The sequence below is a fragment of the Nanorana parkeri genome, unplaced genomic scaffold (assembly GCF_000935625.1).
Source record: "Nanorana parkeri isolate BGI_ZX_2015 unplaced genomic scaffold, ASM93562v1 scaffold822, whole genome shotgun sequence".
NCBI lineage: Eukaryota > Metazoa > Chordata > Amphibia > Anura > Dicroglossidae > Nanorana > Nanorana parkeri.
Window position 1 is genome coordinate 51,627 of NW_017307090.1, and position 20,939 is coordinate 72,565.

General features: G+C 42.6%; 1 protein-coding gene across 1 annotated transcript in view; it reads right to left on the reverse strand.

Moving 5' to 3' along the window:
- RASGRF2 (Ras protein specific guanine nucleotide releasing factor 2) overlaps positions 1 to 20,939 on the reverse strand; it is a 199,179-nt gene that overhangs the window by 42,471 nt on the left and 135,769 nt on the right. The window contains exons 11-16 of the mRNA XM_018565208.1: positions 14,868 to 14,934; positions 9,024 to 9,160; positions 7,982 to 8,064; positions 5,819 to 6,067; positions 4,508 to 4,881; positions 2,161 to 2,289 (exon numbers count right to left, since the gene is read on the reverse strand). Of these exons, the coding sequence (XP_018420710.1) occupies positions 2,161 to 2,289; positions 4,508 to 4,881; positions 5,819 to 6,067; positions 7,982 to 8,064; positions 9,024 to 9,160; positions 14,868 to 14,934 (1,039 nt within the window). The remainder of the gene's footprint in view (positions 1 to 2,160; positions 2,290 to 4,507; positions 4,882 to 5,818; positions 6,068 to 7,981; positions 8,065 to 9,023; positions 9,161 to 14,867; positions 14,935 to 20,939) is intronic.

Consider the following 20,939-nt stretch of genomic DNA (forward strand, 5'->3'; position numbering starts at 1 on the left):
TTACCATGACGACACTCTCCATAAATCAATCTTTTGAGTACAAATAAATATTTTCACCTTGAGCTTTAGTTACCATGGCAGAATACAAAACATAGTTCTATAGCTATCTCCCTAGATATATAGTGTTTTTTTGATATGCTTATTCTATATCAGTTTTAGCACACAAGTCAAATCCTAGCAAGGTCTTCTTTAGTGATAGGTTAATTAAATTATTAGAAAAGGTCAATGTCCAGTTAGGTATATCTTGTAAAATTAACAATTTTTTTCATTGGAACACAAAAAAAAATATATTTTGTTAATAGTATATTTCTAGTCAATTGTATATCCAGTTCAAAAAATATATTATATCCCCTAAGCAAAGAAATCCCTTTCGTGGAGTAGTCTGATATACAAATAGCACATGTAGCACATAATGTAGTAGTGTATAAAAGGTGATATTTAATGAAATAGAAATTACACATAACAATAAATCACCTACTGTAAGACATCTAAAACCATTAAAAAACAAAGAACGACCTCCCCTGGGTAACCCAGCTGTAATAATTCAGGTGATGATTTGTAAACCACCTAAGTGGCGGATAGTCACTGTTGCAGGCACAAATACTGTGTTTCAAAAGTGGATACAACTGTATCAAAAGTTACTCACATCATGTGTGGCTCAAAATGAGGGGCAGTCCTTATAAGGATTCAGTACTGGACATAGGCATATTGTTTCAATGGAGCAAATCTTTATGTGGATCTGTTGTTCCAATTGTATATCCCAAGTATTTTAGCAAACTTTGATGTAAATACTTTCCTAGGTATGTTCAGTACATACTGAGAAAAGCCAAACTAGTGCACTTTCTAAAAGTGAGCGGTTAGTATGGGGCTCTGCCTTCCATAACCTGATGAGTCTCTGTATTGTTATAAGAAATACTGTGCCCAGCCAGTATCTTACCAAAAATTAAAGTCATGGGGATGCGCTTTCTGTCAAATTTAATTTACAACATTCTGGTGTCATAATTGCAAGGAAAAGAAACACATTTTTTTGGCTTCTCAGGAATATGAATGCCTGGCTGCAGATAAAGACATAAGGTGCAAAAAAACTGATGCTTTTACATGAGCCCGGCCGAAGACCTCCTCTAGGTAACCATTTGTTTACTAACAGCAACATACTAACATACAAAAAACCCCAGAGAATCACCCAAAGGACACATGTTTGTAGCCAGCCTATTAGTGTTCTATTTATGAAGTACTAATTAGGAAATTCACCAAGTGAAAACTATACTGACATTCGTCTAGCAGTCCACAGTCATAATTACCCTATTTACAATAGGATGCATATGCACCAGGCAAATGCAGAAGCTGTGGAACAATCGCTGAACCTCACATGTACAGTTCATGTAAAGAATAGAGTTTACCCTGTAGGTGAATCTGCTGGCATTAGCTCCCCTTGGTGCTGAAATTATGTTTGTACACATTTTCAGCACTAGGGGGGGCTAACTACATATACTTAAAGTGACATTAAACCCCTCAGATTTTGTAACATAAACCAATACTGTAATGTGTACCTTACTGTAATCCATGGTAGTTTCCCTTCTCTTTGCTGCTCTTCCTTTTAAATCCTCATGTCTTCTCATGCTTGGGGAGAACTTCCATTTGCAGCTGACTGCCTCTTCCTGTAGTGCTGGCTCAGGTTACAAACCTATACAAACCTATAGACAGACACCATATATACATTCCTGAGACAAGGCAGTCTGCTGCAAAACAGAAGTTCTGCCCAGCATGAGAACAGATACAGATTTAAAAGGAAAAGCAGCAAAGAGAAGGGAAACAACCATGGATTACAGTAAGGCACACATTATAGTATTGTTTTATGTTAAAAAATCTGAGGGGTTAATGTCACTTTAAAATATTGAGACTAGTTGGTAGTATGCTGCCAGGCAACTAGAATTTTCAGACGTAGATGTCAACAATGGAAGTCCCTGTTTCTCCTATGATAGGTTTTATAAATAAAAGAAGCCTGTAGTATTGATTGACAGTGGCAGCCCAAATTTAAAAAGAAAACAAATAATGCAATATCTTAGTCTGCTCTGCACCCGTGTTATTCTGCTTCACATGTGAGCAATTCACTGGGCATTAAAATATGGAACCAGACACTTGCAGATGCATTCTTATTACCTCCTGCTGGCCGGTACCGGAGGTGACGTGGAGTTGATGGGGAACGGCAGGGAGAGTTTTCTGCAGTATCTGTGGAGGTACTGCTTTCAGGAATGCTCCTGTCGAGTGACACAGATTCTAAAACTGCAGCTGCAACCAAGCAACATACACATTATTAGTAGGACAGCACATAAATAGATATTTTTCTTTTTTTATTAAGGGGGAAATACAATTTTAACCTTACAACAATAAACACGTATATCGTATACACCACACTGAAATGTATATGTTCTTCATTATACAAAGCAATACTGGTATCTAAAATGAATTTACCACCAGTGACCTACTTTTACTGTCAACTTCAATCTTGGCACCACCAGAACCCACAACACCACCCCACTGGTTACGTGCACCGCCAGCTATCCCCTTTAATACCACCAAAACCTGGCACCACCAGCAAACCCCCCACCTCAGGTGGCGAAAAGTGTAGAGACACCCCTGGTTGAACCCTAAAACCTGGAAAACCTAGAAACTCGTTTCCCATGGATCTCAGCTTCACAGAATTCCAGACTGGTTAATGTAGCAGACAGATGAAGCGATTCAGATTTCCTTGTGCCTTACAGACAAGTTACTCTTTAGTTTAAGAGTGAACCTTTCCTCGAAAATAAAGTTTGGCTGCCCAACAAGAATTCATTAGCATAATTTAATATAGTAAATAGTTTATAAAAAATTGGCCATTATACATAGTTACATAGTTAGTCAGGTTGAAAAAAGACACAAGTCCATCGAGTCCAACCTATTCCTGATTAGAGCAGAGCCGTTCCACACACATGACAGTGCCTAGGCACCCTCTGTTCTAGTCTCACAGGCACATCCCATCCAGTTGTGTCTGTGATTACTGGATTAAACCATTGAAGTCATCAGGAGGAATAGGACTTACACTAACAGGCTGCCGTGCAGCCACACAGCTGTGTGGAAGGGATGAAAAATTGGGCCTAAACAGAAGCTGTAGGATGCCAGTGCTATATAATTTACAAATGACTTGTCTCACATTGTTTAAAGAACAAGATTGCCTGAATCTAGGATTCGTTTACTTTAGTTCAATATCTTTTGGAGAATGGTTACTTCATGTATGATACCCATGTGCTCTGTTTCCAATTTTGACTGCAATAATTAGATGTTAGTTAGCCTAGGCTTAACAGTCAATATGTCTGCCCCATCTATTATAATTTAGAAATAGAAATGGAGAAGATGATTGGCTGCTGTGAGCACTTATTTTTCAATGGTTGACATAAATAAGCCTCATTCAATAGTAAAAGTTCACTAGTTCATCATATTGAAGGCTATAGACTAGTCAAACACAGTATATAGGCTCAATTTGGAAAGGCAACACACCAGGGTAAGGATCCTTATTTTTAGAAAAGTGACAGTCATGTTTAGCTGAGGCCAATAAGGTTTAAAAATCACAGTCACATGGCTGAATTGAGCTGTCTTTTCTGACAAACTAGCAAAAATAAATCTAGCAGCCAGTCACTTCACTGCACATTCATTTGTATACTTTGTTTAGTGTAAGGGAGTTCATTTTTTTTACATAACTAGTAGCTGGATGAAATGACAAAAGAAGTAAAACTAGCAACATGGTGCCATCACACCATTATACCCTGACATGAGTACCATGTATGAGACTTTGTTGTAGCCCTAAAAAGAAAACTGCAGTCATGATAACATTCTGATTACATAGTATGTCATATTGAGTTTTCTAAACTTGGCATTGTTATTGTGAACTGCAGAACTGAATGGTATAAGCATGTCCCCAACAGATGTGTGGACATCTGTAATCACAGCAGACCGGGTGTAGGTGGGTCAGATGCTGGATCAAATTGCAGCGTAGGCAATTGCTGGCTTGTGTCCACAACATACAGAAGTAGAATGGGAGACAAGTGTCTTTTTTTCAGTGTAGATTAACAGTTACTTACAGAACATATTCATAACTAAATTGTTCCTTGTCTGGAGTTCTGTCTCAAATACCCGCTTGAGACAATGTGAAGGAGCTAAAATGCTTCTAATCATTTTGCACTTGAAAGGTTGTTATACTAAGAACATTTCCCAGGATATTTTATAATGTTGTATCATTTATCAGATACAATCATATCAAGCATAACAAATTTAGTGATACAAAAATGCATTGGGGTTGTCATCCCATAGTGGCATGGTTTCCAGTTTTCCTTCCACAAACAAGAAAATGTAGGCACCTTTAAACTTTGAAATTGGCACGTTAGTGTTTAGCTGCTGAAAATAACTCACAGGAACTATATTTAAAGAAGATAGGATTCTAACAGTGAACGTGAGCATGAAGCTGTATACATACCTCGACGGATACTCCTTCGTAGCTTGTTACATAGATCAATGCGAGGATTTTCTGAATTCTCATCAATTGCTCCTGGACTTTGCTCTGGTGAGGAGAGTCCTTTGCTGAGGTCTAGAGGTACTTTATTAGTGCTGGGAGGTGGGGAGGTGGCTGGGCTAAATATGGAAGTTGGACTGCTGGCACTGGATGATGTAGATAAGTCCAAGGCTCCAATCCTAGAGTTCAGTGGAGAGTTCAGAGATAACTTCCTCGCTCTGACAGGTGATGATGTCCTAGAGAGCGATAAGGGAGGCGGAGAAGAAAACTTGCGACAGATATGTGGTGACTTCCCATCACTCAGGCTTTGACTGGAAGCACAAAAGAGTTCTAGAGACCTAAAGAAGTAGTAGAGAGAGGAAAAAAAAAAAAGTGCCAATCTATTTTTCATTCATTGCAACATTCATCACCAGCCAATGAATGGAGTTCCCTCTGTGACTCTAAACTCCATTATATGTATTTATTTATCATATCTATTATATCTACAGTATATCGTGCAACATATTATGCAGCAATTTAAAGAGTACATATGACCATTCACATAATTCGCTGTCCCCCAGAGGTTTATATTCTAATTTACCAAACACACTCACACACTTAAGGTCACAATTTGAATCTACATATGAATGAAATAAAATATACAGTGTAACATACACCATATTGCTCAATGACACCTGCAGTCTATCTGCAAGTATCATTCTACACAGGACAGCCGCTCCTGCTTTGTAATCCATAGCAATTCCCTGCTGTCATTTTCACAGCCAGTAATTGCTGGCAATATCAGCAGCAAATGAAGTGCCAGGACCCAGACAGTAATTACAACTTCAGCGAGGTTTTAACCCATCAACACTCTATCCAAATATTTAAAAAAAAAAAGGTTTTGCCTTTAGTTATACTGTAATACTTTGCACATATGTGCACCTGACCAGCTCTACAATCTGCAGCATTTTCATGACACATAAAATATGTAATGATTAGGACTTCCCCTGAAAATGCTAGTTGCCTGTTTGTCATGCTGATCTTCTTGTTTCACTTCTATGAGTAGCTGACCTGGACTACACAGGCAGACAAGAACCTCCGACTTTACTAATCTGCATTCCTTTTTTAGGTCAGTATTAAAGCTACTTTGTCAGCATAGGAGCAAAGTAACTTTCAGAAGAAGGTCAACCATTATAGCACCCATATCACTCTCATGACAGGTTTACTTTAAATGAACCTGATAGCAATTACACAAGCAAAGTAAGCACACATTATGCAGGGTTGTACTGAACATACCTGACTGGAATTGATGTGAAAGGTCTCTTGTAGGTATCAGCCAGTTTTTCTAGCACCACAAAGGCCGTGGTAAATATCCTGTAGGTATGCAGGAAGGTGTTGAGGAAATCGATGCTGAGGAAGCGTAAGTCAGTCAATCTCTCCAGAAGACGCTCCACACTGGCATAGCGGATCTGAGGGACCTTGCAGGAGTTCAGGGTTTTACTAAAACAGATATCTACATCATCTTTATGCAGTCTTGCGTCCGATCTAAAAACATTCATGAACAAGAAGCTTGTCTCAGCTGGACACATTCATAGGTTTATGTCATGTAGTGACTATAAATGATGGCCTTCAAAAGCACAAGTTAAATTATAATGCATCTACTGAAGTTAAAATGTGCCACTGGATGTAAGAACAAATCACTATGAAATAATACTAGTAAATCTTTCTCTGTTTTTTTTTCATACCACAGTATTGTTGTTATAAGGCTTAACATGTATAAAGTATATTTGTCTAGAGCTTTGTATGTAGTCTTTCATGTATGTTCCAAAAAAAGCATTTTCTCACTTGATGAAATACTGTATACATCTATTTAATTAAAGATGGCCTTAATCATTCCTTAATTCAACCTAAATGGTTTTGGGTCAATTTTTATACTTGGGTAAACTGACTTTATCTATCTGTTCTTTAGTAAGCTCATACAATCTTTGTTTTATTGTTCTCTTTTTGTCCATTTAACCTTCTTTCAAATTGTGTCCTGTACCATCATCCCAAAATTGACCAGCTTAATCCAAAAGTAATAGACTATAGTGGACGTTTACAGTACCATTTTCAACTAGTTAATTTATTACAAAGCCATCTAAATACAATACAATAAACATAATAATACTGTAAATACAATAGGGCCGATTTAGTAAAGGAGTCGGGAAGCTTCATACAATAAATTATGTAAATATTCACTTCATTTATCCAATCATGTGCAGATGAAATAAGTAAACAGGAATTTGCTTTTCACATAATTGGAAAATGTAAATAAATATTGACACAATTTATTGTGTGACAATTCTCAACTTCTTTAGTAAAGTGGCCTCAACGTGTTTATTATTCATTGTTTTTTGTTATACAAACATCAAATATTAAAATGTTTTTGCTTTGCAAATTCTGCTGTGTGTTTTCACCCTTTTGCCCATTAGAATACCCTTTTTTACAGGATTTCTCACATTGTGGTTATCAATTCATATTCCTTAAGATATACAGTATATTCACTTAAAGGGACTCTGTCATGAAGCAACACATTTGTGTGATTAGGCGAAAGCAGATGTCCCTGTACCATTTACTAGTTCTGATTCAGTGACTTTTTAGAAAGTGTCAGCTTTACTATTCTACTAGCTAGTGGCACATTGGTGGGGTATATACATTTGCAACTTGCAGAAAAATTGCAGAAAAGTGGTTAGAATTTGACTTCAATGATTCGACCTCCAAAAACACCCCCATCCAATACACACATTCACCTGTGTCTTACAGGAATGGATTTAAGCTGCTGCATCAAGCTCACCCATGCACTAACAGTGCAGTATAATCTAGGCATTTATAAGGAAACCAATGAAGCCCATACACACCATAGGTATGCATTAACAGGCAGCTTTACTTTATGCATATATAAATGCTTTTATTCATCACCTGTAAGCAATGTAGTGGCTAGGCTTAGCATCTATGTATTATGTATGACCAGCTTTCAACAAAACCACTACCATCTTTTTTTAGCCTCCTATAGTACCCTTTGAAATGATAAATTACTACTGAAAGTTTATTAATCACTGAAACTATCTACTTCCAAAATACACCTTCACTGATTTATTAAGAAATGTGTTGCTTGCCACATTCTCCTCATACCTATATGGCCTGGGCAAAACCACCATTCCAAGTACTATGCTGGCACCTTAAGGATAAAAATCAAACTATTATACAACCAAAACAATTATTCCCCACATATGGAAAATCATCTATAATCAATTTCCAGTGGGCACTGTTCTTACCACAAGAGTGGCTGCTGCCCACCATTTATGTCTGTGGGATTTCAGTAGCATAGTGGACAATTATCAAGCTGAGATCCCAGAGCACTGCAAATAAAATGACTGGTAAAAGGTCACTAGTTAACACTCAAATATGGTCATCTCTTACCTGATCATGTGTGGAACTGTAACCTTAGAGTTCTCCTCGAACACATTGCTCATCAGGCCATTGCATCTAATATTCTCAATACACTGTCAAGATTAAATAAAGGGCATGGTCACTACAGCGGCTTGAGATGACTCCGGAATGTATACATATTCTCTAAAAAAAAACCCTCAACTCATTCTTAACTACCAAAATTTCCAGAGACATTTCTTCCTAAATATCTGTCTTTATTTATATCAATTTCAAAAACAGCATTGGTGAAATCATTTTGGTATATTTACTGGCAGACGCAGTGTCCTGGATTTAAAGTGCATCTACAACCAATTTTTTTTTTTCAGTATTGGATAGAATGGGGACAGGTTAAAACCGCTCAGGTTTTACTGCTGTCCAGGGCTCTGTTAGAGAGATTTCCCTTATTCCCTGTATTAGATACAACCTTTAACCAGAAGGAAAGTGTGGAAGAATCTGCAACAGGGAAAGAGACATCTATACAAATCTGGTGTTCTAGCATCCCCCTACCCAACTTTAAAAAAAAAGCATTTTTACTTTTGTCTCGGTTAGAGAGATTTCACCTCAGCTCCTGTCCTGGCAACAGCCTTTTTACCTGACAGTAAGCAGAGGACTCTCCCCAATGGAACCTTAAGCGACAGTAAAACCTTTCAGGAGTTCTAGTGCAGCTCTTAATGGGTTTATGAGCCTGTTGTGTAAGTTATGAGTTGTGTAACAGTTCGCCATAGTGGGAACAAGTAAAGGGTTTTCCATTTTTGGCTGAAAAGCCACTGGATACCTGTCTATCAATGTGTTGCTATTACATTGTTTCTAGTAATCGTGTCATCAAGGACCAAGCAAATGAAAACAATACTACAAATAGTGTATGCATGTACCCAGCAAACTCTGCCATCTAATCCCTGCTCCTTCAGTGCTAAACTCAGTACCAATGTCCCTATGTCACACTGAAAGAGCCCTAGTGATAATACCCAACTGTATTTGAATTCATGTCAGGGTTTCTTTTATGCTTTTGTTTTGCTATGATTAAAATTCTTACCTGACTAATGTCACTGGTCCAAGCAGCTTTTTCTTGACGAGAAGGAGCCAGAAGGACAACAGTGAAGGGTGTTGCATCTACCGATTCCACCACAATTTTAAAATCCAGATGACCAAACACATATCCAGACCCCTTTGCTTGAGAGAGTAAAATTATCATTACAACATAAAGGAGGAAAATGTTTGTACAAGAATATATGTATTTCCTAATGCATGCCATTTCCTGAAGATTTCTAAATAAAATTCTGCATGTCTAGTCTTAGTACAAAGCCACAAATTTGACAGCACTTATAAACATGTTATTATAATTTCTAGCAAGAAAGAGTTTGTAAAACACCTGAAATGACCAAGATTTCTGCATGAATGCGCCATCATGCTCCAATCCTTGATGGAAAGTATGTGGCCGCTAGGATAATGAAGTGTTATAAAGAGCATAATTAGACTCAAATGGATTAGTGATGGACCAGTGAACCATGCCCCGAACTTCTAGAGGATTTAGGAAAAAGAATTGTAGAGAGGCATAAGCTGGAGAGGTTTGGGAAACCATTTCTAAGCACCTGGGTGTTCATTAGTCCACAGTTCAACTATCTACAAATGAAGCAAATACAGTACTGCTCTTCCTAGTAGCAAGTATCAGCAAAAGCAACAATCCTCACTGGCTGATCCTTCTGACAGAACTCCTTCTTATTTCTTGGTGTTGGTGTGCTCTGGCGCTCTATCCTTTTCTCTCACTGAATCTTGCTGTCCTTCATCCCTATCTGTTAGGTCCCCCTGAACTGCAGATTACCCCCCATATCCAAGTATATGCAACAACATTCTTCTATGCCCCCAGGCTTCCTGTCCAACTGCAGGACCAAAGCCAAGCATACACAAGTGTTAAGTCAGGTTTGTTTTTTAAGGCCAACTGCATGTTCAATAGTTTGTTAGCTTGTTTTTATGCTTCCTTGTTCTTTCTTGGTTTAACCTGACCTTGTTCATACCCCACCTGCACTGGCTTTTGCTTTGATTACTGACTGCATGCTGTGCTTTATAGGCTTGGCTCTTCTTATCAATGACAATGACTTTTGACTACAGACACCCCTCGGTATTCACATAAAGCATCTTCCAAAGGTTGCTGCTAAAGTTGAACAGTAGTTCGGTAGTGGTTCCAAAACCTGAGCTGGTGCCTACACCTTACAATAAATGCTTTGTTTGCAGGGGAAAAAAGCACTGCACACGCCAACTTAAAAAAAAAAAAAAAATCAATTGTGAAGCCTGGTGGAGGGAGCTTTAGGTCTTCTTCCTGGTTAGATAATGTTGTGCTTAGCCTACACCACTTGTTGGCAGTCATTCATGGCCATGCTGTAGCCTATGTTTGTCTTCCCAAATATCAGTGCCTGAGCAAAGGCTGGACTGTATTTGAGAAGTGATTCCTGCCATTCCTAATCTACTATTCTGCTCATTACTCAGTCTCTGGTGCCTGCTTCATATCTCCTGGTCAAACCCTTATTCTAGACCAAAAAAACTGTGAAAGCTATAAGAGGTGCGTTCACTGAGACTAGTGGAACCCCACTTTAGCAGCCATTTTTATGTAGTGACACCTCAGTCAGGGGCATACCATTACTATGATTTTCGTGGAAGGTTTTTGCACCTTGTAGTTGAAATATGCTCACAGCCAAAGAGTTAGGTAGGATTTGGACTGGAGTTTTGCTTTAACTTAAAAACACTGTCAAAAAGAAAGTTGCAGTCATGTCGCTGAATCCAATGACAATCCCATGTCTTGTTTTCTGTGTTCCAGTAGGGTGAGATGGATTCCATATAACAAGCACCCCCTTCTGTGTAACTAATGAAGTGACATTGATGGATACAGTAAAAGACAGAGGGAGCCTGTCACCATCTCCCTTACATCATTTATACTACAACAAAGACAGAACAACATGTGGAGATAAGAGAGAAATTACTGGGTTTTCTTGCAAATTTGTAGCTTGGAAGTTATGAGGTTTTCTAGTTCTATCTGCTGCCTGCACCACTTGTCACTCACATTCTCCAGTAAAGTTGGACCCAGTCCCAGCCCTGCAGTATCAGCAACAAAATAATCCAATCTTTGGTGTAAACAGTTACACATTTTTTGTAGGCGAAAGCAGAATTCTACTCATTTTTATTTGAACTACAACATTATTATTACCAACATTATTATTATACAGGATTTATACAGCGCCAACAGTTTGCGCAGCGCATTACAATATAAGGAGGACATTAGAGTTTTAATACAAATCAAGACAAGATGGTAAGGAGAGCTTACAATCTAAAATATAACATGACAACATCATAACCTCATTGTGATTTAGGAGCCAAATAATTTATGTAAATAAAGCTTACTGCACCGCTGGTGTCCTTGTGCTTGAAACTAACAACCACATTTGCCAATAAAAGGCTGCTTTACCGGCTATTCACTCAGCTGAGCCCCTTGGCCAGCTTTGGGAGCTGTACGAACTATTAACTATAGTCCGTACAGCTCTTGAAGCTGGCCGAGCGGCCCACCCGAGCCGAAGGCATATGTTTCGGCTCGACTGAGCCCACGTGAAACCCGAAGCGGGGCAAAAGGCCGGCCATCAGCCGGCCGAAAAGCCTCGCAACTGACAGCTGGGCGGAGCCAGCCATATCTCACAGCTGGCTCCGCCCAGTTGCAATGACAGATTAGCATCAGCTGTCACTGCTAGCTCGGCACAATTGTTTCTTTTTTTTTTTCAATAATCTTTTTTTCTTTTTTCAATAATCTTTAATTTTTAAAAAATCTTTCATTTATTTACATTTGGAAACTTTTTTTTTGCTACTTTTTTTTCCACTGTTTTTTCTATTCTGTTTGGTACCACGGAGGTACCAAGCAGAATATCCGAGCCAGCCGATGCCACACCAGAGGTGTGGATCTGGAAAACAGACAAGATACACAATCGTATATATAACGGAAAAGACGGGGCAACTAACACAGGAGCAGCAACAGGAAGACAAGATGATGACCAAGGAACAAAACCCTGACCCAGACAGGAAGGTGCAGTGCTTAACAAAAGCTGCAGGATAGCAGGTGAAGGCTAGAAAAATACCGCGGCACTAGGGTATTTAAGCAGGTCGATCTTAGGTACAAACCCTGGCAGAAATGTCTGTATGTCACAATCCTGCTTCTTTTGGCTCCTATAGGGCCTGAAAATTGCCACACACAATGCTCAAATTTCACAGCTTTGCCTGAGCACCCTGAGTGCCACATGCGGGATCTGACTTATAAACTGTGACTTGCAGCATGTAGTTACTGCCCACAGTCAGTGAACAGAAAAATATTAGGGGCACATTACCCAATATTATGTAAGTTTACTTGTTGTTTCCTGGTTGGAGTTAATTACAGGTACAGGGAACGTAGGGTTTGGTTATTTACTTACCCACTGCTTGAATTACATATAATTGTTTAAGGAATACAGCATATTTTAGGCTGCTAATATGCACTGTGCCTAGTGAGCAATGGACTCAGCTCTACCGAAGTATAGCAGGATGTCAATCAATGGATACAAATGAAATGCAAAACTATTGTTAATGACAGTGAGCTGTCAAAAGTTTCTAAACCAGGAGCCTCAGTCTTTGTACATTTTTGGTTCTAAATTCATCTTGTAAGAATGTAACCAAGTTATAGAGCATGACATCCTGTGCTGTGGAACACATTTGCACAATCTAAACTCCACACTTTCACGCTCTGGCTCTTCACACAGTATTAAAAAGAAGTGAAACAAAGCAAGCATATAATAAACATCTTTGTGAGGCACTGATGAGTATAAGATTTCCTTCTAGGGGCGCTTGCAACTTTCCTAAATTAACCCCAAAGTGTACAGTGGAAGTAAAGAACACATGTTGAGCCTTGAACCTTGAATGTTACTAGTGGCCTATCTGCACCAGCTTCAGGGCTAAACTTCAACGACAACCAACCATCCCGTCCAATTGATCTGTCAATGGCCAATAAGAGCACCGTCTTTAGACAACACAAACATTATTGTGACTTTTCCTGAAGTCACCACAAAAGTAACAAAGAGAAGCTAGTTTCAGACAGGCACATATATTAGAGGTTTCTGGTTAATAAAGGTGTCCGCTGATACATTGAAGCTAGACTTTTCCTTTTGACAGTTTCACATTTCATGTACATATATAAAGTCATTTTATCTTATAAGCTATAGTCTGTTTTCTTCAGAGACATGTTAAAAACAGAAACATGCATAGCTGAGGGCACATATTTGACATTATTTCCCATGGGAGGTTTCCTGCTAGTTTTAAGAGTGCTGTGCTTGTAACATGTTTAATATTGAGTGACTGTAATTAAAAAGGAAGTGCAGGCAGCAACTAGAACCATTTACTGAAGTGTTAATGTAATGCACGAAATAATGTCACTACACTGGAGTCAGAAAATGTATTAAATATGCCTTAATTAAGCTTTCCGTGTCCACACTTACAGACTTATTGGGACTTTTTAGAATGCCTTAGATTGGACTTTGGCCTCCTACCAATCATTCCGTACAACTGGTCTGATTGCACAGAATGGGCATAAATTAGGTGTGCAATTACATTGCATCCCAGGTGTATATAACTTGCCTGCAAAGCAAATCCATGATCAGAACCAAGAATCTCTAGAATGAATTGTTTCTGAATACACTGGGGTGTGCAGTAGAGCTGCAACTAATAATTTTTTTCATAATCAATTAGTTGGCCGATTAATTTTTTCGAATGATCTATTAATCGTATAAAAAAAATAAATAAATACCATCTTTCATTTGAAATCAAATACACAAATGCGGTGTTTACAAACAAAGTTTACTTCAGAATAAAACTCCCCGCACAATTTTTTGCAATCGCACTGCACTGGAACGCACGGCATTGCGGTACCGATCACACTGTGGGAGGCGCATTTGGGGTGCCATTGAAATGAATGGCACTGCAAAGCACCTTCCGCGGCAGAATTTGTCAAGCTGAAACTGAAAATTACTTTTTTCCCACATTTTATATTTTTTTGTGTAATAATTGTATTGTAAGCACATGGCGCTTGAATAGCTTCAGCCAAGGAATGACAGCTGCCAGTGGCAAGATTCCTTAGATGGCAGCTGAATGTAAATACAGCAGGTAGTGGGCTGGTGCAATAGCCAGCCTGCTATTGGTCATTTCAAATTGCAACAGCCAATAGCAGGCTGGCTATTGCACCCACCCACTGCTTGCTGTGCCCTCCTCCAAGCGTGGAGTAGAGTGCTATGGGATCCAACCAACTAATTGATAATGAGAATAGCTAACAACTATTCTCATAATCGATTATTATCGATTAGTTGGTTGCAGCCCTAGTGTGTAGACTTAAAGGAGAACTATTGGGATAGTAAAATGTGCTCATCCCAATAGTTTGAGATGGTGTGTGACACTGTACTATAGTTGGAGAACTGAGGGATCATGGCTTCTCCTTGCAGAGAGCAGTGACTGTGCCCCTCTCCCCTCTCTCTGTCCCTCCAGCACTCATTGGAGGGACAAACAGGGGAGTGGGCAAGCACAGCTCACTCTGGCTCTAGAGAAGCAGAGCCAGCTGTCAATCAGGCAGAGGAGTGGAATATTGTCGGGATCTTTTCTGGCTGCAGCGCGGCTCTGTGTTGTCAGCATATATTCTGACTTTGGGTCACAGGAGTACATTAGTAAATGTACTCCTGTGACCCAAAAGAGAACTACAGCCAAAAAGGTTTGGCCATAGTTCTCTTTTAAAGTTTGCATATACCTGCCTCCAGAATCACAGTTATACCATGCATGCACATATACCACTGTTCATATAGAAGGTAAAAAGCTAAATAGGTTTACTTACAGTCATCTTCATTTATATCTGGTTCTTCAATCAGCGTACACTCTATTAGAGAGAGAACCCCACCTGTCTGTACAGAAAACACATCATTCTATTAACACCAATATATGGCTATAATGGTGCAGACTCCTCTAATAACAGTACTGTTTATCTAAAAATAAAAACCAATAGCGCCAGAGATGACCACTCCAATGAATAAATATATATGCAGAAGTTCTACAGGTCGCTGCCCCACATCAGTCAGGGAGACTGTATTATCTAATGAGAAAACAAAAACAAGGGGCGCCTTCCCTAGTGTAGATAAATTTTTATTTTATAAATGGCAAAAAGTTAAATGATATTTACAAATGAGTAGGTAACATTACGCCTTCAAATCAAAGGTTGATCCTCAGTCTTGGCAAACAACTAGATCAGCATGTTCTCGGGGGCGTTTTCGGGGCCACGCTCCCTTCCTCAGAACCTCTGAGGGTCTGAGGAAGGGGGTGTGGCCCCAGAAACGCGTAAACTGAGGCATACTGTGCTGTCACATAGGAACCACCATTTGTGCAGCTCTCTCATTCTGCTCTTGCTTTTTGCCAAGGCTGAGGATCAACCTTTGATTTGAAAGCTTAATGTTACCTACTATTTTGTGAGTATCATTCCACTTTTCACCATTTATAAAATAAAAATGTATCTACATGTATTAACATTTCATAGGGCAGAATGGTCTCTAACAATCCCTATTGCAGAGAGCAACCAATCAGACCCTCATTTTCATTCCTCCACTGCAGAATAAGAGAATAAATGCACAAATCCTATTGACTGCTATTGGAAAACTGAGACAGGTCTTCCTCAAAAACTTTCCCACTGTTTTGTAACAAACCACTGTCATGATCCAGAGCACCCCCAGGTGGTGCTGGAGCCAGGTCCTGCAGTTCCTGTGCTCGCCTGCGGGTGTCTCCAGCAGCCAGGGACTGTAATGAACCTGCAGCTCCAGTACTCACCTGCGGGTGTGCCCCAGCTGTGACTGCTCATCCCATCACCTGGTGCTTCCTGGGAGGGTATTTAGGCCCTACCTGCAGTCAGGAAGCTGGCTCAGTATTGCGTCGCCTGCACTTAACTGATTCCCATAAACCTGAACCCTGCTTCCTGAAACCCTGCTTCCTATCTGCAGACCTGTCACCGACCCGGCTTGTTACCCGACCACTCTCTTGGATCCTGTTCCTGTACCATGCTGCTGCCCTCCTGTTAACGACCCGGCTTGTACCTGACCACTTCTTTTATCCTGTGGCCTGCCATATATCTGCAGGCCTGTTACCCCTCCTTGTTGCTTCCCCCTGGCTGTAGGTGTGTGTTTGTCCCAATGGTGGGTTTATTACTTCACTGCTAAACCTGTGGGGGGTTGAGAGGGTTTGTAGTGTTGTTGTGTAGCAAATAAACTGTGTGCATAGAACCCTATCCTGTGTGGGCATATTAATTTGGTCATCCTGCGTGGGTACCTGCATGTGGTGTGAGGACGCCTGTGCATGGTACCCTGACAACCACACACACTGGCATGGTGCTGGGAACTGGGCAGCCATAAAAAGAATAGGATGGGGGGCGTGTCCTGCTCATGGCTGAGTAAGAAGCAAACGCAGAAATCTCCGTGGGTTTCGTCAACTATACACTACCTATACTGACTTATACCTTCCCAACTTGGGCCACAAAAGATGTCCAAACGCAGAAAAGAGGGTACGCCAGCTTCACAGCGGGGAACCCCCCCGATGCAAAAAATGTTTACCTCGACGCGGAACAGGCCCCGCGGCCGGGACCAGTCCAACATGGCGTCCGAGCCTCGTCTCCAGCGCATGCCACAAGGCAATGCCCGTTCTCTGTCTCCAGCACCAAGTGAATCCCGCTCTGGGACACACTCACCTCGGATCTATGACTCTGACTCCACAGATGCGGACCCGTATCCATCCCGCAAGCAACCGTCCGATCTCCTGCAGAAGTTTCGGGCCTTGCTGAACTATCTACCCACTAAGGAAGACTTTGCGGCCCTGGTCACCAGAGTGGAGACGGCCCTCCAGCGTGAACTGCGTAAGGTACGGCAGAGGATCCAGCCGGTCTCTACAGAGGTAGCCGCAGTATCCACCCTGGAAGCCAGGGTTCAGGCCTTAGAGCACACACATCCGGAGGCCTCACTGCTTATTGCGGCCCTCCAACTGCGTATATGGAAGTATCGAGGACCGCAGCCGGCGCCAGAACGTGAGAATCCGGGTGTCAAGGATACGGCCGGCGAGTCTCCTCGCTTCCGCGAGGCCCCGCACGTAAAAACCCAGCTGTTACGATCACTCGGCGTTCTCTTAATTTGGTTCGTCGAGTGATGGACAGCGATCCCCGCAAACCTCTGCGAGAGCGAACCTCTCGGTCTCCCTGCAGCCTCATGGCGACCCCGCTCTGACTTCAGCCCCATTGGAACCGGACCCAGCAAAACAGGCAACCAGGCGGCACTCCTCTCCCCCTTAATTGGGATCCCAACTAACTGCAAGTACCTGGCTGTGGAGGCAAACAACCTGCTGCCTCTGCTGCAAGGCTTCAACAAATAGCTGTGATATTAGCTTGTCGTTTCTGCTCTGGTACACTCTGAACTGTTGGAGCCTATCTCCATTTAACCCTCTGGAGGTATAACTCATACTGCTGCTTGTTACATAATAGTATTGTGTTACAGTTAAGGAGAACTCTAACCCTGGCATAAACTCATACTGCTGCATGTTGCATACTAGTACTGTGTTACAGTTAAGGAGAACTCTAACCCTGGCATAAACCTATACTGCTGAATATTGCATATTAGTATCGTGGGACCAATTAGGTGTACCCTGTTCAGATTGCGGCGCATGCTTGCAATTAGAGGTGACAACTCCCCTACCTCCTCAGCCTGGTCGTCCTTCCGTACCTTAATAGCTACCCTTACAGTTATTAACCCACTATTGCCTAAATAGGTCCTACCGATTCTTATTCTCCAGGTGGTACATGATGCCCACGGTAATCCCGCCGCACTGAGTGTAACGGGATCCGCAGACTAAGCCACCTTTTCTCATACTACTTCCATGACATCCGCAGCTGAGATCCAACCTAACCGGGTGCTGTGACACCGGGGGGCCTACCGGAGGCAACCAACCCTGTGGACCTCCACTCCATGGTGCAAGCTATCTTTGGCTCCCTACTCCCCGATGCGGCCCCGGACTCCATCTTACTCGATATAGTGCACCGCACTCTAGGCCCACCGTCTCCGGACGCATCGCGCCCAAGACACGTTGTCTGCCGCCTTCAATACTACTCTATGAAGGAGGACATTCTACGCCAGACATGGCTGAAGAAACCGGTCGAATTCGATGGGGTGGCCCTACAGGTTCTGCCAGACCTCTCACGCAACACCCTACGGCGCCGGGCCTTGCTTCGCCCCCTCCTCTAGCTGATCCTCCAGGCCGGCGCCTCCTACAGATGGGGATACCCGATCCGCTTGCATGTCCGCAAGGAAGGCGCCTCGTTCACGGTCCGATCCCCGGCTGATGTGCCAGGCCTGTGCGAGTTACTCCAGATACCTCCAGTATGACTGCCAGACTGGCTTGCCCACCTCTCTGACGAGACCCCGATGTCCCCAAAGCCCCGCTGGGCTCGGCGGCCTACCTGACCATCATCCACTGCCCCTCCTGTCCGGCGGATGGACGACCCTCCCGGTTCCGCTGAGCTTTGAAAAGGATCTCCAGATGCGGCCACATCTACCTTTCCGGCCGGCCTTCCCGACTGGACGATCACCCCAGATGCAAGCAGGCTCGAGACCTCAGACTGTGGACTGACCTTCTATGCTGACCCTCCTCACTTCCACCTGCGGAGGATGGTGCTCACGGACCTTCACAGACAAAAAATACAGGTGGGCTTCCTCAAGGAGACCCACTTCGCAGAGGGGCGGGCTCCCTCTCTCCGAGACCGCCACTTTCCGTTAACGTACCACAGCTTCTCCACTGACAAAAAGTCAAGGGGAGTCAGTATAGTGATTATTCGATCAATGCAATGGCAGCTCACTGACATGTCCTCGGGGGAGGAGGGTCGCCTCTTGATGGTGAAGGGCAAGGTGGGCAACCACACGGTGACCTTTGTGAACATATACGCCCCCAACGAAGGCCAGGTGACCTTTCTGGAACGGGTTCTGCTGCAAATGGATGACTTCCGTGAGTGTATGCTCGTGAGTCCCCATTTATATTGTGCTATTTTCTACCTCCGTATTTAGTGCTTCATATTAATTAATTTTGTATATTATTTAGGTGTTTACTCCCATATTATGTAAAAAACAAAAAAACAAAAAAAAAAACAACAACTCCCTACTACATATTTATAGTGTATATTTTATATATTGCATATTTCTGTTACCTATCCTCCCTTTATTCGTGGTATCACACCCCCTCCATTCTACCACGGGGGGGGGACTTTAATCTACACTTAGACCCTGTAGTAGATTCCACTAACCAGTCCTCCCACCTGCCCTTTGCGGCACTGAGACGCCATAAAAAATGCCTTCTCACCCACCAGCTGTCCGACATATGGCGCATTCACCACCCTGACACTAGGGACTATACCTATCACTCAACCGGCTCTTAGGCAATAACAATCCCGTACATACGTCCCAGCCATAAAGTCCTCCTCAGTAAGGATGTGTCACCTCTCGGACAACATAGTCACGGCTTTTCGGGATTATTATTCCAACCTCTACAATCTCCCCGGCCCCCGGGACGCCCAGGCCCTGAAGAAGCGACAACAAAGCATTCGGGCTTACTTGGAAGCATCCGCCATGCTCACCCTTTCTCCTGAGATACGCGAATCACTAGAATCCCCGATTTCATCTATGGAACCAGAGGCAGCCATTAAACACACCAACACGGGTAAGGCCCCAGGCCCTGACGGCTTCACCCTCTGTATTACCCCTGTATCACCCCTGTATTATAAAACCTTCTCGGATCTACTAACCGCACCCATGCTGGCGGCATGGAATTCAATACAGGAGGGTGAACCCATGCCCAGAGACGTGCTATCGGCCAACCGTCCGATCTCTTTACTGAACTTGGATACCAAGTTATTGGCCAAGGTCCTGTCCATGCGGCTGCTCCCCCATGTTCGTTCCCTGGTCCACACTGACCAGGCGGGGTTCGTCCCCTCCAGAGAGGCCCGTGACAACACCACCCGGGCTCTCAACACTATACACTCGGCCCTGTCGAAATCCATCCCAAGTCTAATTGTGTCCACGGACGCAGAGAAGGCTTTCGACAGGGTCGACTGGTCCTTTCTTCGACTTACAATGGAACACGTAGGGCTGGGCATCCTCTCAGCCTTCGAACAAACTTGTGTAGACGCAGGACCAAAAGCCAAAACAGTCTCCCTTTGTTACCAGCTAGCACTCAACACCGACTTAGAACTCCCGTTATACTTCATTGACCACTGGGAACGGGAATTGGGGATCCAATTCCCACAGGTTGATAGAGACAGATTGCTACGCTATTCCCTGAAGTCATCCATTTGCAACAAATATCAAGAGCTGGGATACAAAATCCTCACGCGCTGGTACAGAACCCCCCACAAACTCCACCAGATGTTCCGATATGTGCCAGACGGGTGCTGGCGCTGTGGCTCCTCCCCTGCGGACATGCTCTATATCTTCTGGTCCTGTCCTCTGGTAAACCCCGTTTTGGTCCCAGGTCCGATCGATAACCCAAAAATTTAGAGACCACAACATCCCACACAAACCGGCATTCTTCCTCCTCCACCATAACCATTTCTCACCTAAGAGTTACTCCAGATCGGTTCTAATCCACTTACTGAACGCGGCCCGCGCTTGCATTCCATTGTTCTGGAAACAGGTGACCCCGTCCTCGGTCCAGCTTTGGTTCTCCAAAATAAACGGCATCAGGCTCATGGAAGACCTCACCAGCTCCATATGGGGCACCTCCTCCAGATTCTTGGCCTCCTGGTATTACTGGATAGACTACACCACCTCTGCAGAATACAGTGTGATCATGGATTCCTGGCCTTTGGCAATGACACACTGAGATCAACCCGGACCTC